Below are 16,119 nucleotides of genomic sequence, written 5' to 3'. Positions count from 1 at the left end.
GATAAACAAAAAACATAGTTCCAGCAACAAGAAAACACTAATCTCAGCCAAAATCACCACCATGCTTTAAACACATGTGGTTTATTCACACCAGCCAAAGCTAATGAGAACGCCATGTCATTTCTATTCCTATCCCCCAAAGAGAAGACAATGGATCCGATCTTACACTTAGCAATTTCAATATCTAAAAAAGTTGCATGAAGCGTCCAAGGTCTCAATTCCTTACTGATACACCAAGAAAACACCACCGAAGAACCTACTTCAATAACCAGAGAATTAGAAGACTTCCAATTCATAGATGCAAACATTTCGAGAGCAAAATTCACCGCTCCAATCTCAGCTTCCTCAGCAACATTTGTACCAACAACACCAGAGAAAATCCCTCTTGCAATCCCCTCCATATCTCTCAATATTCCTCCACCCCCAGCCTTGTCCTCTTTCGCTATACCACATACATTGAATTTTAACCAACCACAAGGAGGTGGTCTCCAAAAGGAAACATCAGCATTAGATTTGTGAGACACCACACGACATCTTTGTGGAGCTAACCACCAAAACTTCTCCTGCAGCATGATTTCATTATGATTTGATCTAATCCACAACAATGCCCTCATCTTAGATTGAAATACCAAATTAGCCATATTCACTCTCCTTCCATCAAAAACCAGCCCATTTCTTGCAATCCAAATTGTCCAGCATGCTGCAGCAATAGAAATCGGCCATAACCTTTTCTTACTCTCATCCAACCTCACATTGTAACACAATGAAAAGAATTCCACAAAACCATCAACTCTCTTCCATACAACATCCCACTTATTCGGCAAATGATCATATATGTATAACCCAAAAATTATAAATATCTCTACAAAGGTTGGCACCAAATATCTATCTATATTTGAATGGAATGATCCAAAGAGGTGGACATAGTGAAGAAAAGAGAAGATGTTGCACCTCTTTTGCCTTGGGAAATGGCTCCCTTAAATCATCATAATCTAAATTAAGCTCCTCGTCATTTATATCTAATTGTAAAATTTGACAATCGTAGATGCCCATGTCTGATCCCCCTGTTTTATAATAATACATGCTATCATCATCCGTGAAGTAAACGCAAATAGATCTGCAACCATGATAATCAGCGGCAGCAATGGTGAAAGAGCAACAATTTCCCACGAACAGGGAGCTATCACCCAATGAAATAATCTTCTCCCAACTCTTGGTGTGCATATCTAATTTGAAAATAAGAAATTCAATGGTTACGTTTTGGTAAACCTTTCTAATATTATTATTTTTGTCCTCCTCATCCTCATCCTCATCCTTATCCTCATGCTCCTCATATTCTACGATACCATGCACGAGATGCCAAACAAGTATTTCCATCCAAATCAAACAGATATACCCTTGGGTCGAGATAACCCAAAGGCGAAGGGGCAAATTTCACAGCTTTAGGATGAGAACCATATAAATCTTCACATAAAAAATCTCACCAGAATGTCTACAAGCATAGAAATTACCCTTAAAATAAATGGCATCAGTTACTAAATTAACACCATCAATGGGAGTCCATGTTTCATCGCCAGGCTTTGCAAAAGCTAATAACAATGTTTGGGTATAAATTACAAGAACTATACAATTAGATCCAGACCCTTCAGGACTGGTAAATAATATTAACTTTTCCAGAAAAGACTTACACAAATTTTCAGGTGTGGGATCTCCCAAGTCTTGGGGATCTTTTTGGTGAGGTAAAGTCTATAATGAAGGAAGGGGAAGACTGACTTTCGATAATGGATTAAAGAGTGGAATTTCAAAATCGAGCCCACATGTCACCAACCAACCAAAAGGAGTTCCCCAACATCTCTTTCTTTTTATCTCTAGCAAATTGAGCTCAACGAAGATTTCATCTGATATACTATAGAAACAACGATTGTCACTTTTCTCCATCCCCGGTAGCATTAAGCAGATGGGAAATTTAAGCTTTTGATCAACAAGAGAAGCTTGCCAATGTTTACGATCATACGAAAGCGATCTTTACCGGATTGAGTCATGCCTACAATATATCTTAAAACATCTGCTGGAATACTAGCCCAATCTGAAACACCAGCAGCACCTACTAATTTTTCTTCTTTAAACGGAAGCATGATGATGATGATGCAGATGGAGTAGTAACAATAATCTTTTAATAGAAGGGTTTTGATTGTTGGCCACCTCTAATAAGCAATATCCTCTCCACCACTTGGTTTTATATAGGGGCAATAATAATAAATTAATAAAATATCACTTAATTAATAAATTTTATATTGAATTAATTTTTATTTTTATTTTTATTAAGTTTAAATATTAAATTCTTATTTTACTCCAAAATGGATTTTACTAGGGGTGTGCAAAATTCGGGTAAAACCGAAAAAATTCGATTAATCGACCGAATTCGGTTAATCGGTCGGTTAATCGAATTAATTCAGTCGGGGTCGGTTAATAATTTTTTAAGTTTTCGGTTAACGGTTAATTCGATTCGAAACCGGTCGGTTAACCGAATATTTTCGGTTAATCAAAAATATTAATAAATAAATTTATAATATATAAATAATCCACTATTTATTCAAACTCAATTCAACATAAACCCAAATACCCAATCTAATATATATTAACCCAAGTACCCAACCCAACCTAATCATAAAAATTACAAATAATGTAATAAATAAAAATAAAAATCTAAAAATAAGAATAAAATATAAAAAATATAATTTTATACAAATAATTCAGTTAATTGGTTAATTCGGTAATTCGATTAATTCGGTTAATTCTATTAATTTTATACTTATTTTAACCAAAAATAAAAAATATATATTTTTCGGTTAATTTGGTTAAACGACCGAATTAACCGAAAAATTTTCGGTTCAATTAATTTTTTTGAAAAAATTTCAGTTCGGTTAACGGTTAAAAATTTTGAAGAGTCGGTTAATTCAGTTAATGTTATTACGGGTCGGTTAACCGATTGAACATCCTTAGATTTTATGTAGGTATTAATTTTTTATTAACTTTTAAAATATTAATTAAAATTGGTCTAATTATTTCATTAAAGTTCTTATTAATGTAAAATTTTCCTATGAAGTATTTATTTTATAATAATAAATAATTAAAATTAAATTCTTCTTTGTCTCCCTAGTGGATTCTACGTTGATAATTTCTAAGTTAAATCATTCAATTTTAATATTTTTTATATTTATTAAAGTAAAACACTATCGATTAATTTTATTGGTTGTATTATTTAATTAATTAAAGTTCTTATTGGTGCGAAATTCTTCTACTAAGTGTTTATATTAAATGAAAATATTTTTTATTTTTATTAAATTTAAATGTTAAATTCTTCTTTGCCTCCCAAATGGATTTTACGTTAATCATTAATTATTTTTATTAAATTTATAAAATATCAAGTATTTGGAAATGATAATTTTCAAGCATATCGAATGGCTACCTATTTATTGACATTTGAGCGAAGACATATTACCGAGAATCATTCATCAATTAATGGATGTCGATTTCTATCATGAAAAACAAATTGGGAGAATTGCTTAAGCTCCATCATTCTTATTCACTCTGACTGAATGATGGATATTAAAGACCCATACGTTTCATCTCTCATGCAACGAAGCGACAATATTGCCAGAAGATATAGTGTAGACCTACATTAAAAGCTAAATCAATAACGTGACAAAACCAATTAGAAGCTAACACATGGTATGCCACCTAGATAGCATGCTAAATTGAAAATCCTAAAAATAATCCTTATTATTTATTATATTACAAAATTGACATGTCACGTACCAAATATATAAAAAAACTAAAATCTTAAAAATTATAAAAATATACTAAAAATGCACGACTAGCATGAACCCAGACAAACGTACATTCAAGTTTATTTGAATTTAGGCACTTATTTGTTCAATTCATTTTAGATATAGTTTAGAATATTATAAAATATAACAATTATACTAGCTGTAAACAAGTACAATTATAAAATGTTAAAATATAAATAAAATATTATAAAAATATATATCCAAATTTTGTTCATATTTTTATAGTTTATACTTTTATATTTTTAAAAGATTAAATTAAATTTTATTATTTTTAGAGGAGATAAAGTGTAATTTTATTTTTATTGATTTAAAACTTTTAAAGGATTTAAATAGACAATTTTGAGAGGCTGGATATGCAACTGCATGTGTCCCTATTTACCCCCATTTTGTCTTACTATAGAATTTTTGGAATCTGTGAAAAATGAATTCAAAAGTCATGTTATTGAATGAATTTCTTATTTCAAGTTGATATTAATTAAAATGTCACAAATTAACAAGAAAAATTATTTTAAGAGATTTTTGTGTTCATTTTCGTATTAATTATAGGTACAATGATGCATAAAATGATTTTTCATGAACTAAAAGTTCAACAAATTTGATAGATCGTCAGGCTTAATTTGATTTTCATATCATTAAATTAATAATTACATCATTATATATTTTATATAATCATTAAATTTAAATAATTACTAACTTTTTATATCTATTATACATAAATAATAATTGCATTAAAATTTATTTTAAATTAATAATTAATGTTTTCAAAATTTATTTCAATTTACAATTTAATGTTTTGTATAATTTTTAATATAATTATATAATATTTAAACATATTTTCACTTTTAGGGTTTTAGATCAAGTTTATCTAAGATTTGAGTTTAGGAATATCTCGAGCTTGAATTATTTTAGATTTAAGCTTTGTCAAACTCAGATTAACTCAAGCTCAAATTTTTCAAGAACTTTGATATGTTCAAGCTTAAATAATGTCGAGTTCAAATTGTAATGAGCTCGAACAGACACAAACAAACAGACTTTCGAGATCATAACTATTTGGCCAATCCTACTCATTTTCATGTTTGAAATAGGAACTTTTTAGAAAAGTGGGGCATTTGTAGAAAGCTTCTCCTTTATTCCTTCCTCCAAATATGATATTCAGTAACTTTGAAAATCAAAACACATGATAACTTTGTTTGGACGTTTGTATTTTAAACACAGGCCTGGTGAGAGTTTCCTTGAAGTCTCCTCTATCATTTTCCATGAAAGAAATTAATGTTTTCTGAATATATAGATTGATAAAAGCAAAATGCAAAATGTTTCATCTGTCGTTGGGTCAATATGAAGTCCATTTCCTTCGCTATCATAGTATTAAAATTCCATGCCAGTTGTCAAGCATTTAGGACATCAATTTTGACTTTGTTGTGGAAAAAGAAATCGACAACCAGATTCCTTAAGGAAGCATTTAGCTCGAATTCCCAAGAAAATAGTAGTCATGTGATGTGATTTTCAAAGCTGGAAAAGATGAACCAACTGACAGGAGATATCAGAGTTTGAAGCCTACTTATATTGCACGCTAGTTCTTGTTGATGAACCAAGCAGTCTCAAAACAAATCAATCTCATCACAATTCAAGTTGATGGAGCTTTCAAAAAAGCATTTTGAAGCATGCTGCTCTTTTTTCCTTGTTTTCTTTTTACAGCAAGTTTTCTCAAAAACTCCAACAGGTCTTGTAGTTAGAGGAAATGACACTGATCAGCAAGCATTACTCCAGTTCAAAGCCAAGATAACTGATGATCAGCTTAGGGTCATGGAGTCCTGGAATAGTTCCATTCACTTCTGTCAGTGGCATGGTGTTACATGCGGTCACAAGCATCAGAGGGTCAACAAGTTGAAACTGCAATTCCTGAAACTCTCAGGATCTTTATCGCCATTCATTGGAAATTTGAGCTTCCTTAAGGAGTTGAATCTTTCGGGCAATAGCTTCTACAACCAGATTCCTCAGGAGGTTGGTCATTTAAGGAGACTGGAAATATTAGATCTGACTAGCAACTCCATAAGCGGTGAAATTCCTCCCAATTTATTTTCTTGCTCTAAGCTCACAATAGTTCGTATGGGAAGCAACCAACTAACAGGAGAAATACCTTCTTTTCTGGGTTTCTTGTCAAACTTGAAAGTCTTGAGTTTTTACAACAACAGTTTGAGAGGGAGTATCCCACCTTCATTGGGTAATTTGTCATCCTTGGAGAAGCTTGCTTTGTCATATAATGCTTTAGATGGGATTATACCTGAAACTCTTGCACAACTAACAAATCTTTCAAGTTTTTTGGCAGCAGCAAATGCAATTTCTGGTACTGTTCCTGTTGCAATGTTCAATCTTACCAATATTAGGTTCTTTGATATCGGTGTGAATAAGATTCAGGGTACTCTTTATACTGATTTAGCAATCACCATGCCATATGTTGAGTTCTTTTCTGTAAGGGGAAATAAACTCTCCGGACAAATCCCAGTTTCAATATCCAATTCCTCAAATCTGAATGTACTTCAATTTAATGATAATAGACTTAGTGGAAAGGTGCCCTCCCTAGAAAAGCTAGATAAACTATCTACTCTTCAACTAAGTGTAAACCGTTTGGGGCATGGGAGAGAAGGTGACTTGAACTTTCTTTGCACTTTAGTCAACAATACCAAACTAGAGTTTCTATATATTAGCGATAATAATTTTGGAGGGGTATTTCCTACATGCATCAGCAATTTGTCTAACACCCTTTTACGTTTAGGAATACACCAGAACAAAATAACAGGAAGAATTCCAGATGGGATTAGAAATCTCATCAATTTGGAGGAGCTATTTGCATCAGAAAACCAACTATCAGGTCCCATTCCTTTTGATATTGGGAGGCTTCAGAAGCTACAGAATTTTTTCGCTCATAGTAATTTTCTCTCCGGGACTATTCCCCATTCTATTGGAAATTTAACATTATTAAAAAAACTTGGTTTAGATTTCAACAATCTTCATGGCAACATTCCTTTGAGTCTAGGCAACTGCCAAAGTTTGCTTGGCTTGAGTGTTTCTTATAATAATCTTAGTGGACCTATACCCCCTCAATTACTTGGGGTCTCATCCATGTCCATAATACTAGACTTATCATCAAACTATTTGACTGGTGAGATTCCTGTTGCAGTAGAAAGTTTGAAAAATCTAGGTGAACTATATCTTTCTCAAAATAGGTTATCTGGTTTGCTTCCAGAAAACCTTGGTAGCTGTGTAAGTCTAGAGAAACTATTTTTGGATGGAAATTTTTTTGAAGGGCCCATTCCTTCTTCTTTGAGTTCATTGAGAGGACTTGAGGCATTAGACGTATCCAACAATAATCTTTCAGGGGAGATTCCAGAATTTCTTGTCAGATTTGGGGCTTTAAGGTATTTAAATCTCTCTTTCAATAATTTTGAAGGGGTGATACCTAGTGGAGGAGTCTTTAAGAATGGTACTGCTACATTTGTTGAGGGAAACAGTAAGCTTTGTGCAGGCATCCCCGAGTTACACTTGTTAAGATGTAACTCGAAAACATCATCAAGCAATTCTCTTAGATTAAAAGTTGCAATTATTGTTGTGACTTTAGGAGTGACTTTGGCTTTTACTTGTCTCCTCATCTCGTGGTGGTTTAGAAAGAAGAAAGAGCAGTCAGCAACAACTTGTGTAGACAGTTCCCTTTTACAATTATCATACCAAAGCATCGTAAGGGCTACGGATGGATTCTCCACGCAGAATTTGGTTGGTTCAGGAAGCTTTGGTTCTGTATACAAAGGAGTTCTTGAAGCTAGTGGAGCAGTTATTGCAGTAAAGGTGCTTAATCTTCTGAATCGTGGAGCTTCCAGGAGTTTCCTGGCTGAATGCGAGGCCTTGAAGAACATTCGACATCGAAATCTTGTCAAGGTACTAACAGCTATTTCAGGAGTCAATTACCAAGGCAATGATTTTAAAGCCTTGGTTTATGAGTTTATGGAAAATGGAAGCTTGGAGGACTGGCTGCATCCACTTATTGGCATGAATGAACCAGAGACGGTGAGAAACCTAAACTTCTTCCAAAGAGTAAGCGTGGCCATAGATGTTGCTCATGCACTCGAATATCTGCACCATCATTGTGAAGAACCAATCATTCATTGTGACCTCAAGCCAAGCAATATTCTACTTGATCAGGAAATGGTTGGTCATATAAGTGACTTCGGCTTAGCAAAAATCCTTTCTACGGGCAGACTTAACTATTCTGCTAATAAATCAAGCTCCCTTGGACTAAGAGGAACTATTGGTTATACTCCACCAGGTAAGTCGCTTAAAAGAAAAACATACTATCTAAACATAGTTTTTTGTTTATTTAGAGGGTTTTCTTCTGCATTTATTTATATATGTAATTTGTGATAAATTTGATTGTAGAATATGGTATGGGGAGTGAGTTGTCAATAAAAGGTGATGTGTACAGCTATGGCATCCTCTTGCTAGAGATGTTTACAGGGAAAAGGCCAACTGATGAAAGGTTCAAAGAGGGTTTAAGTCTTCACAACTTTGTTAAGGTAGCATTGCCTGAACGAGTTATTGAGATTTTAGATCCTATTCTTGTTCAAGAAAAAGCCAAGCAAGGAACTCTCAATGGAAAATTCCTCGGAGTTGACAGACATTTTCAGTGCTTGAATTCAATATTTGAAATAGGACTCACTTGCTCTGATGAATTGCCGAGTGAGAGGATGCACATGAGTGATGTTGTTACCAAGCTTTCTTTTGTCAGAGACAAGCTTTGCCCAACTCGATTGCGTCATGATGTGCTACTTAATCAACAGGTAATTATATCTTCTTATCCTAACAAATTACTCAACCATTTCATCATTTAAGGCACATTTCTCCTACTTTTGAGATAAACACTATGTTCAGAAGATAAGAAGAACCAAAAATTTCCTTGTTTTCTTAAGATGCAGGTATCTGAGGTGCCATAAGGATGGCCTCGAGTAGCATAGGTCAAGCAAAGTGCCTCCTTATTGTTGCTTTGTTTAGACAAATAAACTATAGAAAAGGCAAGTAATGAAACTACTGTTTTTCTTTTCAAGTGATAGTTGGAGAAAACAGACTTGTTTTCTATATTAATGAAAATGTTTGGATTTTGAGCTTGCAACTTATTTTAGTAATGCTATTCAACATGCTGATGGTTATTCTGGCGAACTTTTATTGTTGAAATCGATAATTTTTACTCGTATTTTGAAATGTGTTCAACATGGGCAGATTCAACTTTAACTTTTTTTTTTTTCACATACTAATATGAAACATTTTTTAAATTAGGTTTGGCTAGACTTGTTCATGGGTTGGACATCCGTTCAAACCTAAAGGTCCACTAAAAATTTAAGAGAGTTTGAAAAATAATGTTAAGCTCGAAAAACAAGTTTAGTCAAAGAAATTAAGTTGTTTAAAATATGAGTCGAGCTTGGACTTAAACATTCGAGGCCCGAAGTTGGCCCAAATCAATTTATTTTTTAAATTTGTAATATTTTATTATATTATTTTTATACATTATGTAATTTATAACACACGAAAATTTTTTTTATGGAAGCCAGCTGGAGTACTTATTTATTATAGGAAAAATAAACAATAACAAACCAACACAAATTAGAAATTGAAAACAAACCGTGCCTGGATAACTTGACCATTTCTTAACTTAAAAGTAACTTTACCCCTTCCTAATAAATGGACTCTCCTAACACAGTAACCTTAAACATATAACACATTAAATTTAAATCTATAATAATATACAAATATTAAAAAATATTAAGATGATTATATATAAAATTTTAATAAATAAAATTATCAAATATTAATTAAAAATATAAATATAGTTTTTAAGTTTTCAAAAAAAATAATATTAGCGTATTTAAAATAAGTTTGGATTAACCATTTATAAATATAGGCATTGGGCAAAATTTAAGCCTCATATTTCGGTCCGGACTAGACTTGAGCAAGTATTAAGTATGTTAATATCATACTTAGATTTGACTCGATTCAACCCATGAACATCTCTTAAGTTCAGCTATTTAATAGAGTTACCTAAAAACTTGTTTTTTTTTAAATTTAAATAGGGGAATTAATTCCCAAATTTGCATTTTGAAAAGAAAAATCAAAGAACTCATAGGGCAGTTTTATTAAACAAAATTATCAAATGCATTCGCAATTACAATATTGTATAGCGTGACTGGATACTCTAAACCAAATTTGAGCTTCCTCTAAGCAATTTTTTAATATGGGAGGGGTAATGTAGGGGTCATTTTAGAATTGAGATTTAAAAAAAAAAAGTTAAGACCAAGAAAACTGGTGATCAGCTTACAATGTATGTTCAGGTAGACAAGCACAATAAAGATGCAGGAATAAATAGTGTATTATTGCTAGGAAGACTAATTGGAAAAGTCATTCCAACCAATCTAGTGTTGGTACAATCGACTGCTAGTACAATCATAAATACACATTATACTTAAAAAGGAAAAATTTAAGTTCGAACCTTAGAAATAATGTTGTTGAGAGTGATAATTACGAACCCTGAAAAGATTAATTTTTATGAACTATAAAACAACATGAATAATATTATTTATCCCAATCTCAAAGAAAAAATAAATAAATAAATAAAAACTAAATGCTCAAAATGAAGTTACCTTTTATGAAAGTACTTAAATGAAGGTCAAAACCAAATCTTTTTTAAAGAACTCAAATAAGTACTATTCAAAAACCATATATGCTATTAAAATGAAGGTCAGCATGGAGATGGGATGACAAACACGTGTCATCGAACCATATATAGTATGATGGCTAGAATTTTTTTTGTTTTAAAGTTGATTTGATAAAGATTAATTGTTAATATTATTAACTAATAAAGAATTTTAATTAAATAAACTCTAAAACTCAAATTAAACACTAAAAATTAGTAAAAATAACTTCTAATACCAAAATATATACTTGTTGCCGTTGACGCTTCAGTTTCGTTCCCTTATTTCCTCACGAGGCAAACAATGAACCTTATGAGCAAAAATCAATTTTGAGTTTAGGGTTCTTACTTGATGATAAAAATAGGGAAAATAAAATGGATTAAAAAAATTACTGGAAACTACTTTCCAGCAAGGAGTGCTAATGTGGCCATGACATATAATATCACCTCAGATGCCGTTAGTGAGAAAATAAATGAGTGACTAAAATGTTTAATTATTGTAACAACAATAACCAAATTGTAAGTCTTTTTATTTGAGTGGTCAAAATGAAAGCAATTGATAAGATATCTTTAGCCTAAAAACCCAATATGCTCCACCATACTTCTAATTATGTAGCAATTTTTATTATTTATTATTAATTTTGGGGGTTTAATAGTATATCTTTATAATTTTAAAAAAAAAATTAAATTTTATTATTTTTAAGGAGTTAAAGTGTAATTTTATTATTATTAATTTAAAATTTTATAAATTATAAACAACTTAAATAGAAAATTTCTCCGAACTTCTCGGCTCTGCTAGTGAGATTCATCTAAAAGGTTGGGTTTTAAGATTGAATTTTAAGCATTAAATTTAGATATATTAGTAGCCGCACGTGAACTAAATTACAAAGCAAGAATCAGACAAAACACATGTTCAGGATTCAATCCAATAAAATCATGCCACGTAACCTAACACAAATCTCAACACATTTAATAAATGTAAAATGATGGTGATTACAGATATACTTAGCTAGGCAGGTCTTTATTTATATATGTTTCCAGTATTGATAAATTGTAAGTCATAATCTATGCAATGTGAACTAAATTAAAAAGAATAAGACAAGACAAATTTTCATAATTCAATCCAATAAAAGCAAGCCATGTGACCTAACACAGATATCAACAAATCGGTTCAAGTGGTGGAGTCGAAGTCTGTATGTACCCAAGAACCTGAAAGAAGAGCTCTCAAATTGAAATCGATTCAGGTTGATGGAAGTGGCCAGCTCTTTTTTCATTGTTTGCTTCCAAGTGATAATTCTTAGCTTGTTCAGTTTAGCATATGCAGCGCCTTTATCCGGAGGAAATGACACTGATCTACAAGCTTTATTACAGTTCAAAGCCAATATAATTGGTGATCAGCTCGGGGTTATGGACTCTTGGAATAGTTCCGTTCACTTCTGTCAATGGCATGGTGTTACATGCAGTCGCAAGCTTCGGAGAGTTACCAAGTTGGAACTGCAGCTCCTAAAACTCTCCGGATCTTTATCACCATACATTGGAAATTTAAGCTTTCTCAAGGAGTTGAATCTTGAGGGAAACAGCTTCTACAATCAGATTCCTCAAGAAATTTGTCGCTTAAGAAGATTGGAAACTTTAGAACTGTCCAATAATTCCATCACTGGTGAAATTCCTTCCAATTTATCAGCTTGTTATAAGCTTACATTGGTCGGTATGAGGGGCAACCGGCTAACAGGAGAAATACCTGCTTCGCTGGGTCTCTTATCAAACTTGAAAGTCTTGAATTTTGCCATCAACAGATTGAGAGGAAGTATACCACCTTCGTTGGGGAATTTGTCATCCTTAGAGATACTTTCTATGAGGACTAATTCATTAAGTGGGGTTATACCTGAAGGTATTGGAAAATTGACAAATCTTTCAGTTTTCTCGGTAGAAGAAAATGCAATTTCAGGTACTATTCCCTTCACAATGTTCAATCTCTCCAATATGAGAAGTTTTGATATTGGTGGAAACAATATTCAAGGTACTCTTCCTTCTGATTTAGCAATCACTATGCCATATCTTAAGTTCTTTTCTGCATGGGAAAACCAAATCTCAGGAAAAATCCCGATTTCTATATCGAATGCCTCGAATCTGAATATACTTCAGCTTAATGAGAATAGACTTATTGGAAACATCCCTTCCTTAGAGAAGTTGGATAACCTAGCTAATCTTCTTATAGGCACAAACCATTTGGGAAATGGGAGAGAAGGTGATTTAAACTTTCTCTGCAGTTTAGTTAATAATACCAAAATAGAAACAATAGATATACAAACAAATAATTTTGGGGGGATATTTCCCGAATGCAGTAGCAATTTTTCTAGCACACTTTTATTTTTAGTAATAGAAAATAACAAAATATTGGGAAAAATCCCCGATGGGATTGGAAATCTCATCAATTTGCAGGTGCTACGGTTATCACAAAATCAACTATCAGGTCCCATTCCTCTCAATATCGGGAGGATTCAGAAGCTAAAGAGATTTGACGCTCGTTATAATTTTCTCACTGGGACTATTCCCCATTCTATTGGTAATTTAACAGGGTTAGCATTTCTAGCTTTAGGAGTTAACAATTTTCAGGGCAATATTCCTTCAAGTCTTGGACACTGCCAAAATTTGCTTATATTGGGTCTTTCTTACAACAATCTTAGTGGATCAATACCCCCTCAAGTACTTGCACTTTCATCCTTGTCCATTTTACTAAACTTATCATCAAACTATTTGACTGGTGAACTTCCCGTTGAAGTAGAGAAATTGAAAAATCTAGGTGGTTTGGATGTTTCAAAAAATAAGTTATCTGGTTTGCTTCCAAACAGCCTTGGTAGCTGTGTGAGATTAGAAAAGTTGTTTCTTGGTGGTAATTTGTTTGAAGGGCCCATTCCTTCATCTATGAGTTCATTGAGAGGTCTTGCGGCACTAGATGTATCCGAAAATAATCTTTCAGGTAAGGTTCCTGAATTTCTTGCAAGCTTTGGGGCACTAAAGTATTTAAATCTCTCATTCAATGATTTTGAAGGAGTGATACCAAGTGAAGGAGTCTTCAAGAATTCAAGTGCTACATTTGTTGAAGGGAACAATAAGCTTTGTGGAGGCATCACTGAGTTATACTTGTCAAGATGTAACTCGGAAAAATCATCAAACACTTCCCTTCGTTTTAAAATTGTTATTGTTGCTGTAATTTTAGGAGTGACTTTGATATTCCTTTTTCTCCTTATCATGTTGCTTCGAAAGAAGAAAGAGCAGCAGGCAACAACAACTTGTGCAGAAAATTCACTTCTAAGGTTATCATACCAGAGCATCCTAAGGGCTACTAACGGATTCTCTACGCAGAATTTGGTTGGTTTGGGAGGTTTTGGTTCCGTGTACAGAGGAATTCTTGAAGAGAATGGAGAAGTTATTGCGGTAAAGGTGCTTAATCTTCTAAATCATGGAGCTTCGAGGAGTTTCTTAGCTGAATGTGAGGTCTTGAAGAACATTCGACATCGAAATCTTGTCAAGCTTTTAACTGCCATTTCAGGTACCGATTATCAAGGCAATGATTTTAAAGCCTTGGCTTATGAGTTCATGGTAAATGGAAGTTTGGAGGACTGGCTGCATCCACCTGCTGGAACCAATGAACCAGAGACAATAAGAAACCTGAACCTCTTCCAAAGACTTAATGTGGCCATAGATGTTGCTCATGCACTAGAGTATCTGCACCATCGTTGCCAAATATTGATCATTCATTGTGACCTCAAGCCAAGCAATATTCTACTTGATGCGGAAATGGTTGCCCATATAAGTGACTTTGGCTTAGCAAAAATCCTTTCTGCAGACAGGCTTAACTATTCTGCTAGTCAATCAAGCTCCCTTGGATTAAGAGGAACTATTGGTTATGCTCCACCTGGTAAGTTTACTTTATTTATTTCATGATTTAAAAGCAAAACGTACATTCTAAAAGAAGTTTATATATAAAAATTAGAGTGTTTTGCTCTGCAATTATTCCTATATGTAATTTGTGATGAACTAATTGTAGAATATGGCATGGGAAGTGAGTTGTCAACAAAAGGGGATGTGTATAGCTATGGCATCCTCTTGCTAGAGATGTTTACAGGGAAGAGGCCGACGGATGAAAAGTTCAAAGAAGGTTTAAGTCTTCACAATTTTGTTAAGTCAGCTTTACCGGATCGAGTGATTGAGATTTTAGATCCCATTCTTGTTGAAGAAAGAGTCCAACAAGAAACTCTCAAGGGAAAATGTCTGAGAAATGAAATACTTCTTCAGTGCTTGAATTTGATATACGAAATAGGACTCATTTGTTCTGCTGAATCACCAAGTGCACGTATGGACACGAGTGATATTGTTACCAAGCTTTGTTCCATTAGGGACAAGCTTTATCCTACCGGATGACATCATGAGGTTTCGAACTCAAATACGTTGCTCAATCAACAGGTAATAAGATCTTATCTTACCAAAGTACTTGAACATTTCATCACTAAAGACACATTCCACTACTTTTGAGATAATCATTGTGTTTAGATGATATGATGAAGTAAAAGAGATTTCCTTGTTTTCAACTTGCAGGTATCAAAGGTGTCGTATGGATGAACTTGAGATGCTTAGGTCAAATATGTTGCTCTTTTCTTTTCTTCACATTCCATCTTATATTAATGTCAGTTCTTTATCAGTAATTTGTCAATGTAATTGTATTAATGTTTCATTTTTTTTTCTTTGCGTTTTAAATTATGGAACTGTCATCAAATCAGAATTCAATATGATATCAGCATGTAAAATAAGTCGAACATCAAGTAAGTAAGGGTTTTTTGGCTCGAGCTCAGCCTGGTCCGAATTTTTGAATATTGTATGATACTTGTTTTCTTTGCTAATATTTTAGTGGTATTTATTTGTTAAGTTACACTTATTTTAGTGTTATTTAAGTATAAAAATTAATTTATTTTTAATTTGTTGGGAAACATTTATTTTAATATTTTTAGTATATTTAGTGTATTATATTTTTTTTAAAACCGTTTTATATAAAAAAATAAAAATTAAAAAAAATTAATACAAACAGGTCAAACCGAACCCGAATTTTAGCATCTTCGTCTGAGACAAACTTGGACAAAAATTTAAGCTTGACCCATGTACAACTCTAAATAAAGTATCGAAAATTAAAAAGTTGATGCAATTCATTTGAAATAATATTGATGTTCATACATGGTATTTGAAGACAACACGGTGATAGTGTTGGGGTTTTGGCAGAAAACAAAGGAGATTTGAAGTAAAGAAAACGGATGCAAAGAGAATTGGTCAAGATGATTGCATTTCAAATTTCATTGTCAAAAAACATACAAGTTACAAGGCAGTTTTACCTACTGTATAACTGCTCCCACTAATTACTTGACTAGAACATAGCTTAAATTGCACACAAAATAAAGCTGACTGATCAGCTATTACATCACTTGAACATCATTCAAATCAGCAGCAAATCTTACTAACTTTAAAGACTAATTACAAAAGAACTAA

At 32.8% G+C, this 16,119-nt stretch overlaps 2 protein-coding genes across 3 annotated transcripts; both read left to right on the top strand.

The window, feature by feature from the left end:
- Window positions 1-5,247: 5,247 nt before the first annotated feature.
- Window positions 5,248-9,009, top strand: LOC108487403 (probable LRR receptor-like serine/threonine-protein kinase At3g47570). Of its 2 annotated transcripts, none has more exons than XM_017791736.2 (3): window positions 5,248-8,169; window positions 8,280-8,680; window positions 8,810-9,009. In XM_017791736.2, the coding sequence occupies exons 1-3, from the start codon at window positions 5,484-5,486 to the stop codon at window positions 8,831-8,833; spliced, it is 3,111 nt and encodes a 1,036-aa protein (XP_017647225.1). In that variant the 5' UTR covers window positions 5,248-5,483; the 3' UTR covers window positions 8,834-9,009. The 2 variants fall into 2 exon arrangements, with proteins under 2 accessions (XP_017647225.1, XP_017647226.1); XM_017791737.2 differs by having other exon boundaries at window positions 5,259-8,169; window positions 8,816-9,009.
- Window positions 9,010-11,738: 2,729 nt separating this feature from the next.
- LOC108488545 (probable LRR receptor-like serine/threonine-protein kinase At3g47570) lies at window positions 11,739-15,482 on the top strand. Its single transcript, XM_017792824.2, has 3 exons — window positions 11,739-14,503; window positions 14,633-15,048; window positions 15,181-15,482. Exons 1-2 carry the CDS (start codon window positions 11,830-11,832, stop codon window positions 15,004-15,006), a joined length of 3,048 nt encoding a protein of 1,015 aa, XP_017648313.1. The 5' UTR covers window positions 11,739-11,829; the 3' UTR covers window positions 15,007-15,048; window positions 15,181-15,482.
- Window positions 15,483-16,119: the final 637 nt, after the last annotated feature.

The sequence above is a fragment of the Gossypium arboreum genome, chromosome 10, assembly GCF_025698485.1.
Source record: "Gossypium arboreum isolate Shixiya-1 chromosome 10, ASM2569848v2, whole genome shotgun sequence".
NCBI classification, from domain to species: Eukaryota; Viridiplantae; Streptophyta; class Magnoliopsida; order Malvales; family Malvaceae; genus Gossypium; species Gossypium arboreum.
Note: the sequence above shows the minus strand (reverse complement) of the source record. Positions and strands in the feature narration are given on the sequence as shown.